General features: G+C 51.8%; 6 protein-coding genes across 6 annotated transcripts; 3 read left to right on the top strand and 3 right to left on the bottom strand.

The window, feature by feature from the left end:
* Window positions 1-57: 57 nt before the first annotated feature.
* Window positions 58-1438, top strand: CC77DRAFT_1093272 (hypothetical protein; the record flags this gene model as incomplete). The annotated part of the gene is made up of 3 exons (XM_018529673.1): window positions 58-86; window positions 136-441; window positions 492-1438. The coding sequence occupies 3 exons, from the start codon at window positions 58-60 to the stop codon at window positions 1252-1254; spliced, it is 1098 nt and encodes a 365-aa protein (XP_018388242.1). The 3' UTR covers window positions 1255-1438.
* A 778-nt stretch (window positions 1439-2216) lies between these two features.
* Window positions 2217-3858, top strand: CC77DRAFT_1018786 (hypothetical protein). Its single transcript, XM_018524693.1, has 3 exons — window positions 2217-2724; window positions 2789-2985; window positions 3034-3858. The coding sequence occupies exons 1-3, from the start codon at window positions 2688-2690 to the stop codon at window positions 3634-3636; spliced, it is 837 nt and encodes a 278-aa protein (XP_018388241.1). The 5' UTR covers window positions 2217-2687; the 3' UTR covers window positions 3637-3858.
* A 158-nt stretch (window positions 3859-4016) lies between these two features.
* Window positions 4017-5704, bottom strand: CC77DRAFT_748363 (heme oxygenase-like protein). Its single transcript, XM_018533070.1, has 2 exons — window positions 5404-5704; window positions 4017-5336 (listed from the first exon to the last, which is right to left on the bottom strand). Exons 1-2 carry the CDS (start codon window positions 5502-5504, stop codon window positions 4295-4297), a joined length of 1143 nt encoding a protein of 380 aa, XP_018388240.1. The 5' UTR covers window positions 5505-5704; the 3' UTR covers window positions 4017-4294.
* A 1175-nt stretch (window positions 5705-6879) lies between these two features.
* Window positions 6880-8391, bottom strand: CC77DRAFT_985452 (PR-1-like protein). The gene is made up of 3 exons (XM_018536198.1): window positions 7645-8391; window positions 7352-7598; window positions 6880-7302 (listed from the first exon to the last, which is right to left on the bottom strand). Exons 1-3 carry the CDS (start codon window positions 7894-7896, stop codon window positions 7169-7171), a joined length of 633 nt encoding a protein of 210 aa, XP_018388239.1. The 5' UTR covers window positions 7897-8391; the 3' UTR covers window positions 6880-7168.
* Window positions 8392-9475: 1084 nt separating this feature from the next.
* Window positions 9476-10735, bottom strand: CC77DRAFT_931418 (cyclin-dependent protein kinase-like protein Ssn3; the record flags this gene model as incomplete). Its single annotated transcript, XM_018534212.1, has 2 exons — window positions 9476-10553; window positions 10599-10735. 2 exons carry the CDS (start codon window positions 10733-10735, stop codon window positions 9476-9478), a joined length of 1215 nt encoding a protein of 404 aa, XP_018388238.1.
* Window positions 10736-11678: 943 nt separating this feature from the next.
* On the top strand, window positions 11679-15015 carry CC77DRAFT_931416 (hypothetical protein; the record flags this gene model as incomplete). Its single annotated transcript, XM_018534211.1, has 6 exons — window positions 11679-11774; window positions 11822-12482; window positions 12537-13235; window positions 13497-13500; window positions 13727-14921; window positions 14980-15015. 6 exons carry the CDS (start codon window positions 11679-11681, stop codon window positions 15013-15015), a joined length of 2691 nt encoding a protein of 896 aa, XP_018388237.1.
* Window positions 15016-15153: the final 138 nt, after the last annotated feature.

The raw sequence follows: 15153 nt of genomic DNA, 5'->3' as shown, positions 1-15153 counted from the left end.
TGCTTCACCTCGACGTTTTCGGTTAGACGCACGCAGCCTTCTTCTGCCTTGCCAATCATGGACGACTACCAGTTCCAGGACTTTGGGTGAGCTTTTTTTTTTACACTCTGCTAACAAAAAGGGTGCGCTGGCCAGCAACGTTGACGACACCGCCCTGCAGACCCCTCTGTGTTTTCCAATTGGTTACTCGGGCTGGGATAGTCAAGCATACAATGTCCCTCAAAGCTGGATCACGACACCGAACACATTCGACTGGCATACAGGGGTCCAAGACCATATCAATCCAAACAACTACATTCCCCCCGAGACTCATGTAGGCTGGCTTGAACCGGTGTTGTCAACCCCGCTAGGAGGGTTTGAGCTCTCCAGGAATGATGCTGCACTTCAAGATTTGAATAACTACTGGAATATCACGCTCCCGGAAGTTGGCTACACCGAAAGGTAGGTCATTCAGTACTCTTTTTATGACTGAAGTCTAACTGTTATCATAGTAGCACTGTCGGTTCTGGATTGAGCTCTCTTTCTACAGTAGACCCGGCTGTCGAGATCAGGCCTGCTAGCTTTGCAGCGCCACAGTATCAGCCGCATCATGTCAAAAAGAAGTGTGCCATAAAACAATGTGGATTCCACTATGTCGTCCCACAAGATGGCAAACATCATATGCAGACTATGCATCAGGGCATGACTTCATGCGATCAGTGTCAGGAAGTATTCATGTCTGCAGGATATTTAGAGCTACATACTATCGACTCTGGTCACACTGCTTTCTTGTGCAAGCAAGAAGATTGCGAAAAAGGATTCACCCGACTGGACACATATTCAAGACACCAAATAAGTCATCAAAAGGACGCCAAACGTTTCCCTTGCAAATACTGCAAGAAATACAGAGGAAAGAATGGCTTCAAACGCAAAGACCATCTCACCCAACACGTTCGCAACTATCACCACATCGGTGAAGATGACATCTCTGTCTCGTGCCATCGTAAGTGGTGCCCAAAGGCAGATTGCACAAAGTCAAAGCCAGTCGGAGCATATTGGTCCTCTACTGAGAATGCCTTCCTATCGTCGAAGGAATGGACCAACCACATACGCACTGAGCATGACGAATCCGCACTCTCCTGCCCACAACCAGGTTGCGATCGCGTCAACGGCAAAGGCTATTTCAGCGACGCCGCCCTACGGAGCCATTTGCGCAAAGTCCATGGCACGGACGGGTCTTTCGATACGAGCATTCGAAACTACCTAGGTATTTGAATTCGCACTAAGGCCGAAAACTCGGTATGAGACGAACCAAGCAGCAATCAAGCACAGCCGTCTTTTAGTCATGAGGGGTGGATTTCCTTTGTTTTTTTGTTTTTCTGTCAAACCAAAACGCTACAAAAACACATGTAAAAAGAGGCGGCAAGCATACGAACGTTGTCCTGCTCAAACATGGAAAAAAACATATAACGATGACTGTGTACTCTTCTTTATTTCGTTGGAAACATGTCAAAATCAGCCATATTATCTGTATCTCCTCATATCTCATTGAATAGAATGAATAAAACACGTCTTTTCCTTAGAACACATTCTACCACGCATGAGCTGGCCCAGAATCTAGATAACTTGATATCACGATATACAAAGCTCAGGCCAGTGGGAGTGCAGGCGGGGATTATCCTACAGGCTTCAGGCCTCTAGCAGACTGAAAGGCATATCTATGTTCTCAAAGGATGCAGGCTAGACTGGACTCAGGCGTGTCTGCAAGCTAGCCATAGATCTAAGGTAGCTCATGGTGGATTCCGACTGAGCCAAGACAAAATGATAGAGGTTAGGGCTTATGCGCTGCTCGCATTGCTTGGCAATACAGCTTGGTTGATCTTGCGGTTGGCAGAAACATCGCTGGCTTGACTGTTTCTGTCATATCTGTGAACGCCAAGAGGTTGCCGTCCTGATATGTAGCTGAGACGGCAAAAAGAAAGTCCAATGCGGTCAAGATCACTGCGGGGTTTAGGTTCCGCACGGTGCAATATCCGGGACCGAAAGAATAGTGACTATGTGTAAGCTCTAGCTATACGAACATCTTGCAAACATCATAGGTCTTCTTTTTCAGCTTCAGCTCTAGCTGCTACTAAGAAGTCAGCCACATATCTTGGAAGCGGGGTTCGGCTTGTAGCGGAGACTTTACTACGAACTTACGAACTGCTTCGAACCTGATCTGCATTGCATTAGCGCTATGTAAAGCGCCTTTCTCGCTGATCGTCAGTGTCGCGAGATTCCAACCTTCATACCCAGATGGACGTGGCTAGTATAGAAGACTCTTGGCCATCTCCCGCGACCCGAACTCGACGTTTCTAATTACGTTTCCAACTGTACCTCGAACCTAGTGCGCTCGACAACTCTACGCTGATATTGGAGGCGTCGAATTGCCTGCCAATCATAAAGAGATGGATCAGACTCAACCCACTGAAATGCGGATGCCATGACCGACGGATTCGACATCATGACGATGTGGTACTGCAGACCAGCAGCTCTGGAGCTGAAGATGGCTTATTGACAAGACCTCCAAGACAATTCTGGATCTCGACTCCTCTTTCTGAGCCGCATGGCGAACGCATAAATAAAGAGAGAATCTCGCGTTATGGATTTGAGCACGCAGAGAAGTGCCATCATATCAGACTTCAATCCTCACCGAACTTCGATTCAAGATGCCTAGACTCAGTGTGTTCGCTCTACTCCTTCTCGGTCAGTACTCCAGATGTAACAGAAACCCAAATCAGCGATTCATACTGATAACATTCCGGCATAGCTTGCTCTAGTATCGCATTCCCCGATTCAGAGGCCAAACGAACTACCGCTTGCACAACATGGTGCGGAGCTAATACCCCACTTTACGGGTTGGATTGCATTCTCCAGTCTCTCAAGGGAAAGGGGCCTTGCTATGAATGCGGCCCTGCGGCTCCAGCTTCGAATAAGAAAGTGCCGTGTGGTGGCGTCTGCAAAGAGGTAAGTGTGTGATGATGAAGAGAAGCTCCACATGCTGACATTTCAAAGTGTACAGGAGGAAAGACGTGCCAAAGCAAGGAGTGCAAATGCCCTGCTGACAAGTCTACTGACTGCTATGGAACATGCAAGGCCCTTGGTACCGACACGGACTGCTCAAAATGCGGAGATGCATGCAAATACGGGGAAACGTGCAGCAAGGACAAGAAGTGCGTTCCGAAGTGCAAGCCTGGAGAAGAGCTTTGCAATGGGGAATGCAAGGACAAAAACTGGGGTACCGACAAAGACTGCTCAAAATGCGGAGATACATGCAAATACGGGGAAAAATGCAGCAAGGACAAGAAGTGCGTTCCGAAGTGCAAGCATGGAGAAGAGCTTTGCAAAGGTGTGTGCAAGAAGAACACTTGGGGTACAGACGAAGACTGCTCCAAATGCGACGACAAGTGCCCAGAGGGAAAGACATGCAAGAACAAGCAGTGCGTACCGAAATGCAAGCCTGGGGAAGAGCTTTGCAAAGATGTGTGCAAGAAGAATACTTGGGGTACGAACGAAGACTGCTCAAAATGCGGAGATACCTGCAAGGACGGAAAGACTTGCCAGCACAAGCAATGCAAATGCCCTAAGGGAGAAAAGAACGGAGTCTGCAACAAATAACGAAAAGGCCAGTTGTACAGCACAACCGTGTGACCCGAAAGAGAAGGTTGTTTCTTTTGTCATTCCCTTCCTGGCATACCACAAAAGATCCAAAAACATGTAACGACCGCCAAGTTGTCTTCCTTTTTCTTCTAGCAGAGCGCAAAGTCAGCAACAGGCAACATCATCCATGTACTTTTCAGATCTCTCTAAAGAAACCTAATACAAACCGTCTCTCCTTAACAACACAAGCCACTGTGCGCAATGTGAGTATCATGTGCAAGCATCTCATTACATGTGACATCTTGAGGCTGAGGGTAAATGAAAATAAAGCATGTATCCTACGAACTGCTACAGGGGGTATCGCACGCCATATTACCATGCACTGATCGTTTGAGATGACCTCAAGTAAACCGCCGAATAAAGTAAAGTAGGAGAGAACTCCACCGAATGACAGGCTGATCCTGGCCCGCCAAAGATAACTGAACTCCAAAGAATGCCGTATGCTAAGAAGAGAGAAATAGAAGCAGAAGCAGTCGTGACGCGTCATTACTGCCCGTCAGAGACCGCACCGTGTCAGTTGAAGACATTAGCGCTAATCATGGAAAGCAAAGCTCATGAGCATGTGATGAAAACAAAAAGAGAAACAGGCGTTATGTCAGACGCATGTCGTCTTGTCTCACTGCAACTTGAACAGCGTGACCACGGCTAGGCAGCCAATAGCGACAAGGGTACCCGTGACTTCTGGCCTCCTGAGAAATGTCTTGAACGGGTCATTGGACTTGGTCATGTTTTCGACAACTGTGACGTTGGTATCGATGAGGATCGCTTTCTCGGTCGAAGCCTTGGGCTCAGGATGAACTGCGGGTGTCGCAACAAACTGCGCCATATCGGTGCCGATCGACTCATCCAGCTCATCTACCAGCGTAGCGCAGAGGCGGAAGATATTCTTTGCTTCCTCAATGATGTCGACGCGCTCGTCCGGTGTAAAGAGAGTCTCTGCAGCGAGTAATTGCGACTTGAATTCTGCCTTGATATCCTCTCCATCATGGGGACCGAAAAAATGCCAGAATGACAAGCCGCGTTCTTCTAATGTCGTGCGCTCATTATCTTGTTCGGGCCAGAAGCCTGGTGGTGCATTGTAGAGCACGCTTCGTATCCAGCGACCTCCAGAGAAGACGGCCATGTAGAAACACCAGGCATAGCTGACGAGTGTCCAAGGCTTCTCGTTGACGCTCTTTCGGATGTGCGTGCAGAAGTCGGCGACCTTGTCTCCGGGATATTTGGCTAGCAAGACCTCGAGGTCCGTGGGGTGGACGCCTAGGAGATACTCGAGATCTCTCTTTAGCCGTGATGATCGGATCAACCCTCGCGGTCGCAGCGCTTGCAGAAAGGCAGCAAGTTGTGGAGAAGGCGCAGTCGGCGCACCCAAGGTTGATGTAAAGAGTGAAGGTGAGTCGTATGGGTTTACGAGGAGATACGAGAGCAGTGGCGAGAATGGCGGAGAGGCGGTCTCGGGGTCGACTGCGGGGTGCGGGGAGGCGGTATGCGAGATTGGAGCATGGTCGCGCAACAGATCAGCCCACAGTGACTCAAAAGTCAGGAAGATGTGCGCAAAGTGTAGCAGGCCAGTTGCGTAGAATGTGGGGTCGGAAGTGTACGGCGGGAGCGCAAGCGGAAGGCGCGAGGTTATGAGACGGTTAAGGTTTGTGTGGAGAGATCTGGACGAGTGGTATTAGCATCCTGCTCTCACTCCAGGGCCATAGTTAAGAAGGAAGACAAGCATACCGTGTAGCAGCGTTAATCTCACCCGACAGGGAGACAGGTAGCCTCGGCACAGCGTCTCTGCCCTCGTCCCGCAGCGCATGCTGCTGCTGCTTCTCCAGCATCTTGGGCGATAAAGGCGACTCTTGTTGTAGTACTGGGTGGCAATTGAATCTTCTGTGGTAGTGTTTGTCGATCGTTTAGCAGCCAATCCGTCAAACGCGGCGGAAACAGGAGGCAGGCGCAACCTTAAAACCCGATAACCACTGTACTTGCACGCGCGAGACCCACGAGGAAGGTGCAGGCCAGTGCCAGGGAGCCAAAGGGCTAGACTCTCTCGTGCCTGTCGCCCGTGTTAAGCCCACGCGGATCCATCTCCGCGCCCCTCGCACGCCATAGATCGATATATCTTTGATCGCAGGGCAGACAAAAGCACGCCTCATTAGTGGGGGCCCTGAGATGGCTTGCCTGTCGCGCGTCGCGGCTCTTCGCTGCTCAGAGGCGAGATCGAGGCCATGGTGGCGTTCAATGATGCAATAAGTCCACTGGCGCATGGCCGTTATGCAGGGATCGCCCGCTCATGACCGACTGGTGGCTGAGGATGTCCATGTTTCTCAACATGGAATTTTGATGGCATGGGACGAAAAAGTGAGATGAGAAGAGTGGATAATTAAGGGTCTTGCTGATGGTTATGTGTAAGATGGAGATCATGGGGGTTTGCCGTCTCTTGTAGGACCGATTATTGCTTCGCGATCCGCGGAAATGCCCGGCCGCATGATCCGATCGCGAGGACCCGTGCAGTGCATGAGGCTGAACTGGTCCTCAACACCAAGCACTTAGCTTGTATAGCTGCGTGTCGATGCGTTCTCAAGAGAGTCATTCCAGTGTTTGCTTCTTCTTCTTCTATGTTTAGTGATTCAATAAGTCCACAAGCACTCCACTTCACTCGGCCCTATTCTTTGCCAGGGTGTCCATTTTACCTGTCAGGGTTATGCGACGCTTGTGGAATGGTTTCGCAAAGATTCTTATCTCGCCTTTTGATGTATATTTACTATCTCTTGAGGTCATGAGATGTGTCCTGCAGATAGCATCTTTGATACCCCATTTACTTCCAGCTCTCATAGCACAGCCCCTCAGCGCCCCTTATATCTCTTTCTTTCCTCTCGTTCCTGTCCTCAAACTATTCACCTAAAAACACTCCTGTGTCGATGATCGTGTTCCATGGATATTCTCGAGGGTGTGAAGGCATTGCGGTTTTTCATCGAATTGTGGAAGTAGGCAGTACATAATCTTTTGATTTGTCTTGACATTTTTTCTATTATCCTGCATTGGATAAACATGATTGCCGTTCGTCGTTCAGTGCGGTGGATTTCTGGAGAACCTTTGGCCTAGGTCGAGGATGCTTCTCGTCATGACTCACGGAATAACGCTTGAATAATGAGAGCATGAATCATGAAGAATTTGTGTATTCCCAGGACGTGACATCTCCTCTAATAATGACCAGCAAGCTACGCCGGATTCATTACCTGACACATTCCAACAACTGGTAACAGTCGACCACTGGTAATAGTCATCAACGTCTCACCACCACCAGTGTTGCCAGAACCAGTGATATAGTAAGTCATGCCAGACAAGCGGCAGCAAATCTCCAAGTAGACAAGGTATGTGTGAACAGAGATCCGTGAATAGGGTATAGCGCCAAACATCGTGATGAGAGAAAGGTTAGGCTGTCGTAAGTCTCGTTACGCAGGCGGTACGCAGAGTTGTGTGACAAGCAAGCGTGGGCATCTCAAACGCGAGCCCAGTTGAAATTGACGTCTTCGCGCTTCGTGACCTCAGCAACGTCAGGATCTTTGCACACGGGCGCCCAAACTTGAGCCTCAAACTGCCCAGCCGCAATATTATTGCCAAAGAACGAATAGTCTGTGGTTGTCAGCACTGTTGCACCTACAATCCTGTAGTTTGAACTCACAGCAGTAGAAGCGTCCCGGCCAGTTGACGTCGCTGGGGCAGTGACCAAGGGCGCACCCAAGACGCGTGCTGTTACGCCAGACCATCTGACTGAAGTGTCCCCATGCAGGATCAAAGTGTGGGTTGTCGTAGGGGTACTTGGTCTCCTCCTCGTGCCAGCCGTGGGTAGCAGTGCGAGCGAACTCGACCCAAGCATCGTAACCTTCAGGGGGTGGGTTCACGGACGAGAGATTGCTGCCGGAGCGTTTCTACGAATATCAGCCATGCTCTGTCATTGCCGTGCCCGCTGCTTACATGTTCGGGGTCCTTTGGGCACTCTGAGATATCAGCACGCGCGGCGTTGGCAAGCTCAGTATCCCAAACAAGGTCCTGTGCACAATGTAATCTGCGCCAGTACCAGTGAGCCCGCATGACGGCGCTAATCAAGTTCGGATCGTCCTGATGAGGAGCATCGTCGGCAGCGAGATCGCGGCGCCTGATCTCATTGGCGGGAGCGGCGACAGCTGTGACTGCCGTGAGAGCAAGGAGGGAAGCGAAAATCTTCATGGCTAGGTTTCGGCAGAGATATTGGATATCTGTTTGTAGGGTGTAGGGCCAAGGGCGAGATTCAATAGGTATGAGTTGTTCGGACAGCAGGTGCAGTCGATTCGTGATGCTGTGCACAGGTTTGGAGCAAATTAATGAGAGGCAATCTAAGGAGCGAAAGTATTTCAACGAGTGACGAAGCAGGAGTAGAACGAGGTCGGCCGGGCTTATATGGTCAAGGACGTGGCTTGGGCCGACGATGGCGTGGTGTTGACAGTCCGCGCCTGCCTTCACGTACTAGCCCCGCAAACAAACGGTTACGGAGAGCGGACCAATTACCAGGTGACTCAATGGAGGAAGAGCAGCCGGGCACCGAATACCATCAAAGTGAATGATGAACAGAGGCAGCAGGCCTACTGTAGCGACCGTTCGTGTAATGTCAGCCGGGGTAGACTGCAGGTAAGGCAGGTAGGACAGGCCCATTGCGTTTCGTAGGCACCTAGTGGCGACACAGGTCTGCTTCTCTATCAGTTCCTTCACTGTTCTTGCCATTACCCTTCTGCGAACTTACTTGAAGGTATCACTGAAGACTGGCCACGAACCTGATGCGTGCGCACTGCTCACACACCACTGCCTCTCTGTCGTCACCTCGTGGAGCCCGCTACGCTAGCTGTAATGCCATATGTCGTTAGAGCAACGCACAAAATAGACATGTGAAGGTTGAAGGAAGCACAAGCACGCAAAGTGGCGTTCGTGAAGAGTGACTACAGTAGGGCCAAGTGCTCATGCACAGCGCGAGTCCGCATGCTCTCTGGATGGCACAATTCAATTGGTAGAGAAAGAACTAAGGAGACAAGTTTGTAGTATCAATGCCTAAGAGAACATCCCTTACTCGACCACCAGGACTTGGACGTGACCATTTCATCATCTTGGGTATTTCGCTCGATCCAGGCGGTGCCGGAGGTAATTTAGGGTCGAGAAACGTCGTACTTGTATTTAGTGGCTGCCTTTGACAGGCTGTCTTCCCCTCGTTGTATATATTACGGCGAGCAAGGCTAACCTAAAATCGTGGGTTCTATCGCTACCGCTGTAGCGCGATCCAGGTGCAAAGGCGCTGCACACTTCTCTTATTTCACTGTTCTACTGCCAGCACGCTGAAAAGGGCGGGGTTGTAAGGCAGACAAGAAGTACTACTTGCTTTACGCTTCATTTCCAGGGGCTCCACAACATGGTTCCAGCTAGACAGATGCAACAGAATGGTTTGCACCTCCCAGTCGGACATATTGCCCCTGCGTTGTCCTCGGGAACGGCCTCCCCTCATTCGGTCGATTAGAGCCAGCATGTTGTCAGATTGCCGTCGTGTCCGTGCTACGTCAGGACTAGGGTCGAGAGGGTTCCAGGACACTTGTGTAAGATGAAGACTCGCACAAAGCCGTTTCCACTGCCAAGGCCACTACTCATGGGTCCAGCCATGTAGCACCATGCCGAGAACCAGGGATAGATTTGCCGCAATGACTGTGGCAGTACGTACAAACGGGAAACTGCATCGCATCGTCCGTACACATTATCGAGCAGCACGAAATCACCGCGTCGAGTCTCTTCATCCTTCCTTGAGACGTTTCGCAGGACGTCCAATGATCGAGTCATCTGGAAGTCCGCTCCTCTTGGTACCTGGTAAGCTACCCGTGCGGATATCGTTGTCCTCCTGGCTGACCCTTCTGACGGGGTACTTGATCTTTGAATCCTCGAAACAGCTGTCGGCTGGCTTGCCATGGATGGTAAAGTAAGGATGTAACAACGCTTTCTCCGCTGTGAGTCGTTTCTGGGGGTCGTACTCGAGGAGCTGTTTGAGCAAAGAGAGTCCTTCGGGTCCAGGTGTATCTGGCCCGGAGCCTATTGGATACTGGTTATTGTTGAGCGTCTGGTGATACCATCGTTCCAGACCATCGCCACCCTGGGGTCGGGAAAATCGTGCAGCGTTGCCTGAGGCAAGAGACGACAGCTGAGGATATTCAGGCATAGCCGTCAGTAGAGGCCATCGGTCTTTGCTGGGCATGCCCATGATCTCAACTATTTTCTGCATCTGATTGCGTTGGAATGGGACAGTTTTCTTGCTGTCCATCTTTGCTTCCTCTCCCTTGAAGATAGGTCGTAATGATAACAGTTCGGCGAAGATACATCCCACAGCCCACAGATCAACTGCAGGGGTGTAGTGACGACTACCAAGAAGAAGCTCGGGTGCGCGATACCATATCGTCACGACGACCTTATCGCCTGAGAAGAGAGATTGCAGCGGCTTGTAGAACAGGCGGGCAAGACCCAAGTCGCCTATCTTGACTTTGCCAGCACTAGTGACCATGATGTTGGCTGGCTTGAGATCCCGGTGCATGACCCAGTTGCGGTGCAGATAGACCAACCCCTGCAAGAGCTGGTAGAGAATAGACTTGATGGTTGGCGCGGGTATGGCCTGTCGCTGGGGCTGGTTATGGTGGTGGATGATCTGTAGCAAGTCGTGCTCGGCATACTCAAAGACTATGTAGATACACTTGTCCTCCAGGATGATCTCTACGGTGTGCACGACATTGGGATGTGCGAGCTCAGTGCATAGTGCCATCTCACGTATAGCGGATTGCGAGATGCCTGAGTATTGAAGTTCGCCTTCTTTGTCCGGCTTGAATCTGGGCATGTTAGCATGCATTGTGGCAAGACTCGTTCCGACTTACTTCTTGATGGCAAACTCGCCAGTGCGGCCATTCTTGCCTTCGGCTTTGTAGACTCGCCCATAGGTACCGCTGCTGATGAAGCCTACAATCTTGTAGCGCTCCGTGACTCGCTTCTTGTTATTGTATCCAGTAAACATGGCATGAACGGGATCTGCCGAGTCTTCAGGAACAGGTTTAGTATTCGCTTCTAGACGCTAAAGTGATGGAACAGTCGGAAATGCAAAGGGTCCAGCAACGTCAACAAGGGGTGATGCGGACACGAGCGGCAATTGCTGACAGCAGGAACAACAATCACGCAGGCTACGACGTTTGGCCAAGGGGCGCCAGATCAGGGAAGTGAAGCGACGATGGCTTGAGCGGAGGCTGGGGAAAAAAGAAAGGCCAGCATATAGGAAACGATGACTGATGGACACGGAAAGAAAGCAGAGGCGTACCGTCGGAAGCTGTCGCCAGGCTGTTCTTGCGCGATGGGGCCCGGGTGGATGCCGCAGCAGAAGCCGACGAGGCCGGCGGGGAGGAGTTGTCGAGCTGGCTCATGCTTTCGCCATGTCCTGCCTCAGCCTCTCGCGTAGCTGATGTCTCCACGCCGGACGCGGCAGATGGCCACGACCACGACGCGCCAGCGGAACTTCTCCGGTGAGCCCTTGCAGGTGTGGGACGCGATCCGCAATGGCAAGCTGCGATGCCGAAAGACGCGCAGAATGATGTGTACAGAATCTGGCTTGGAGTCTAGAGGTTCACAGGTGGAAGACGAGAGGTTCAAGCATGTATCATAGAGCGACGACGCAGCATGGCTCCCCGCAGAGCCTCAGTCTTGGAGCCAACCACTTGATTCCGCCTGTCCCTTGTCCAAGCTTGCACTAGCAATGTGACGACCGTGAAACCCCAAGCTCTGCGACAAAGCCTCATGTTCAGGGCATAGACGGAACAGCTTATCGCTCTTGTCTGAGCTGCCCACATAGGTAGGTGCGGTGCATCATCGTCATTCCGATGTCACGTTCTACGAGGCGGCTGACACGTCCTCCAAGCTCCAGCGACACTCCAAACTACCTCCCACCTCTACCACCGTAGAATCCCACCATGGACCCGCGTTCGTGGTTCAGCAGCCTGACGGGCTACTTCGTCTACATCCTGTCCGTTGCGACTCTCGGCCCGCTTCTCTTCGGCTTCCATTTGGTGGGACTCAGCGTCATCTATTACCGGCGCATAGCTAACACGCCCAGTCTGAGTTGAACGCGCCCGAAGATGTCATCCGCTGTAAACGAAAGTCGATCAAGTCTACCGTTGCTAGCCCCAGCCTCCCGCAATGCATCGAAATGAGCCCAACCGAATGGGGTGTTGTGGGGTCGCTGTACACACTGGGAGGTCTGATGGGAGCGCTTTCGGCAGGACCGCTGGCAGGCAAATACGGGCGCCTCAGGGCCATGCAGATATCCACCATCTTCTTCGCTGTGGGCCCCATCTTCGAGGCGCTAAGCCCAAACATTGGTGTTATGGCATTTGGAAGACTGCTGTCAGGAGTGGGTGCAGGCGCGTCTGTCGTCATTGTGCCCCTGTACATCTCTGAGATCTCTCCGCCGGGCGAGAAGGGCTTCTTTGGTGCTTTCACACAGATTGGGTGCAACGTGGGCATCCTGATCACGCAGTTGTTGGGATACTTCTTGAGCCACGACTCCTACTGGAGGCTTATCTTGGCCATTGGAGGTGTCATCGGGGCTGTACAAGGCGTGGGACTGCTATTGTCGGTCGAGAGCCCAAAGTACATTGCAGAGCAGGGTAATGTCTCGCTCGCGAAGAAGACGCTGCGCAAGATCAGAGGAGAACATGCAGACATTGAAGATGAAATGAACGACTGGGGTGTCTCGGGCTCAGGCAATGTCAGTGGTAAGTTGATCAAATAAATTGTCGGGTTTACATTATATGCTAACAACTATCCAGAGGAGGAACAGACCCTATTGAGCAACGAAGATGGGCCAGCTGATGCGAGACCGAAAGAGTCAGGCAAAGAACAGACGCTCAGCATTGCGCAAGTCTTCCGCCATCCTGACTACCAAAAGGCTGCCATCGCTGTCGTCATGGTTATGCTGGCCCAACAGTTCAGCGGCATCAACAGCATTGTCATGTACGGTGTTTCGCTTCTGGCAGGTCTACTCGAGTCCAATTCCGCACTTCTCAATCTTGCCGTCTCAGCGCTCAACATCATCGTTACAGCCAGCTGTGCGCCCCTGGCAGACAAGCTGGGTCGCAAGGTCTGCCTGCTCAGCTCCCTTGCCATCATGGGCACGAGCTCACTCCTGCTCGCCATTGGCATCATCAAGTCGATCTCTGTCCTCTCCGCCGTTGCTGTCCTGCTATTTGTATCTGGCTTCGCTGTTGGTCTTGGCCCGGTGCCCTTCATCCTGGCGAGCGAGCTGGTAGGCCCGGATGCTGTTGACGCAACACAGAGTATTGCGCTCGGAGCCAACTGGATTGCTACATTCATTGTCGCACAGTTCTTTCCGTTGGCGAGCGCCAAGTTGCACGGCCATGTCTACTTCATCTTTGCTGCACTATCGGCCTTCTTCTTTGCCTTCATTACCTGGTATGTGCCTGAGACCAAGGGCAAGAAGAATGCGGATGAGGTCTGGGGCAGGGAGCGTCGAGTGGATTGATTGATTGATTGATTGATTGATTAATATGACATGTTGGAGAATGGTGGTCGTGCGGCACGTGCTCGTAATATGTAGTTGGTGTCATGGGGGCGTTGGATGACGCCATGTTCATGGTGTAAATCTACGACCGAGTCCAAGATAATGCAGGGACTTCTCCGAAGACCGACCATAATTCGGTGCGTCTTTGTGCGGGAGTCCTGCATGGCGGCTGAAGAGTCCGGCCACAATGGATGCAATTTCACAGAAGCCATGTCGGAGATTTTCTTTCCGATTCCTAATCGCTGACAGAGGCGCTGCCCTGGTGCTTAGTGATTTTGCGCAGCCGCGGCTACATGTCGGCGGGTCCGAATTAACGACATCCGAGCAGCAGCGGCTTCGGATATGTCATGAGTGACTCGACCCCACAGTAGACTCTAGAGTAACATCACTTCCACCTGCACGCCTTCAATCTCACTTGGTATGCGACTGCCTTACTAGAATTTCTATCTTCCCTTTTCGCTTGCTGCCCCGTACAATCTACCACTCCATCATGACGGCTTTCCCACCACATTTCTCTCCACACCTCTCGAGCGCCGGGCGAGAGGGCTTCGACTTCCAGACGTCACAGCTTAAGCCAGAGACACCGGAGCGTGTCGCGAACGATGATGATGCGCACCACAACCCGCCGCCCTCAATAATATCGCCTGCCTTTACGCCCCCAGCGACACCCGGGGGCGCGACACCCTCGCAACCCCGACCGCCCCGCTCCATACCAGTCGATACCTCAGTGCGCACCGACACGCCGCGACCGGATCTACTGCCGCAGCTGCCCAAAGTGGAGTGCGAAGTGCGCGCGCGGATACCCACAACTACCGGGCACGAGATGTGGTTGCACGTGTACAGGAACAGCGTTGACACTAAGGAGCATCTTGCAATTGTTTTTGGAAACCAAATACGCTCTAGATCACTAGATGCAGAGCGGCCTGGCGAGACGGAATTGGACCGTATGACAAGAGGCGCATATGTAGGACGCTTGTACCCGGGGCGAATCAGCTCGCGGGTTGAGCAGCTCAAGAGGGCGGAAGGCGTCCCTACAAAGCGCAAGCCAGAGTCTGACTCGGATCATGCGCATAAGAGCAACGGGCTGTTGTCGCCAGCGTCCGCATCATCCTCAGAGAATGGAGACGTCCTGCCAGCCTCCTCACTAGAATTACCTCTTGTCCGTATACACTCCGAATGTTATACTGGCGAGACTGTATGGTCTGCGCGCTGCGACTGCGGCGAGCAACTGGACGAAGCCGCGCGGCTGATGGCCGATCCCACTCTGTCACCCTCCGGCGGCGCTATTATCTACCTTCGCCAAGAGGGCCGCGGAATTGGTCTAGGCGAGAAGCTTAAGGCTTACAACCTGCAAGATCTAGGCAACGATACATACGAAGCGAACATTATGTTAAGGCATCCCGCAGACGCGCGCAGCTACGGTCTAGCTACGGCTATGCTGATGGACTTGGGCTTAGACGGAGACAAAGGCATAAGACTTTTGACCAACAACCCAGATAAAGTCCATGCGGTCGAGGGCCCGAATAGAGAAGTCGTAGTAAGAGAACGCGTAGCTATGGTTCCGCTCGCCTGGAAAACAGGTGGTATGAAGGGAATCAAGAGCGAAGAAGTAGAGAAGTATCTTAGTACCAAGGTAAGCTCACGTCATTTCGTAACATATGCAATCGCGACAAATGCTGATATTGAGACAGATCGAAAAGTTCAAGCATATGTTAGATCAAAAATAATGGCATTTAGGCGATTTACATCGTATTCTTCATTTTTCGGAATGTCCGATTGTGTGATCTGCTAGAATGAGATCAACGGCGCTGACGTGGGGCTCATAGCACCGCCGCTCGGCCGCTTTGAAACCACTAAAATAATCA

This window comes from Alternaria alternata, assembly GCF_001642055.1.
Source record: "Alternaria alternata strain SRC1lrK2f unplaced genomic scaffold CC77scaffold_6, whole genome shotgun sequence".
NCBI classification, from domain to species: Eukaryota; Fungi; Ascomycota; class Dothideomycetes; order Pleosporales; family Pleosporaceae; genus Alternaria; species Alternaria alternata.
This window is presented reverse-complemented; position numbering and strand designations above follow the sequence as displayed.

Bases quoted from the DNA above. Each gene is read 5' to 3' on its own strand.
- CC77DRAFT_1018786 (XM_018524693.1), top strand. From the start codon at position 2,688: ATGCCTAGACTCAGTGTGTTCGCTCTACTCCTTCTCG. The intron at 2,725-2,788 runs GTCAGTACTCCA...ATTCCGGCATAG, and splicing joins GTTCGCTCTACTCCTTCTCG to CTTGCTCTAGTATCGCATTC. The intron at 2,986-3,033 runs GTAAGTGTGTGA...GACATTTCAAAG, and splicing joins GTGGTGGCGTCTGCAAAGAG to TGTACAGGAGGAAAGACGTG.
- CC77DRAFT_748363 (XM_018533070.1), bottom strand. From the start codon at position 5,504: ATGCTGGAGAAGCAGCAGCAGCATGCGCTGCGGGACGAGGGCAGAGAC. The intron at 5,337-5,403 runs GTATGCTTGTCT...CCACTCGTCCAG, and splicing joins GAGATTAACGCTGCTACACG to ATCTCTCCACACAAACCTTA.
- CC77DRAFT_985452 (XM_018536198.1), bottom strand. From the start codon at position 7,896: ATGAAGATTTTCGCTTCCCTCCTTGCTCTCACGGCAGTCACAGCTGTC. The intron at 7,599-7,644 runs GTAAGCAGCGGG...TGATATTCGTAG, and splicing joins GCCCAAAGGACCCCGAACAT to AAACGCTCCGGCAGCAATCT. The intron at 7,303-7,351 runs GTGAGTTCAAAC...TGACAACCACAG, and splicing joins GCCGGGACGCTTCTACTGCT to ACTATTCGTTCTTTGGCAAT.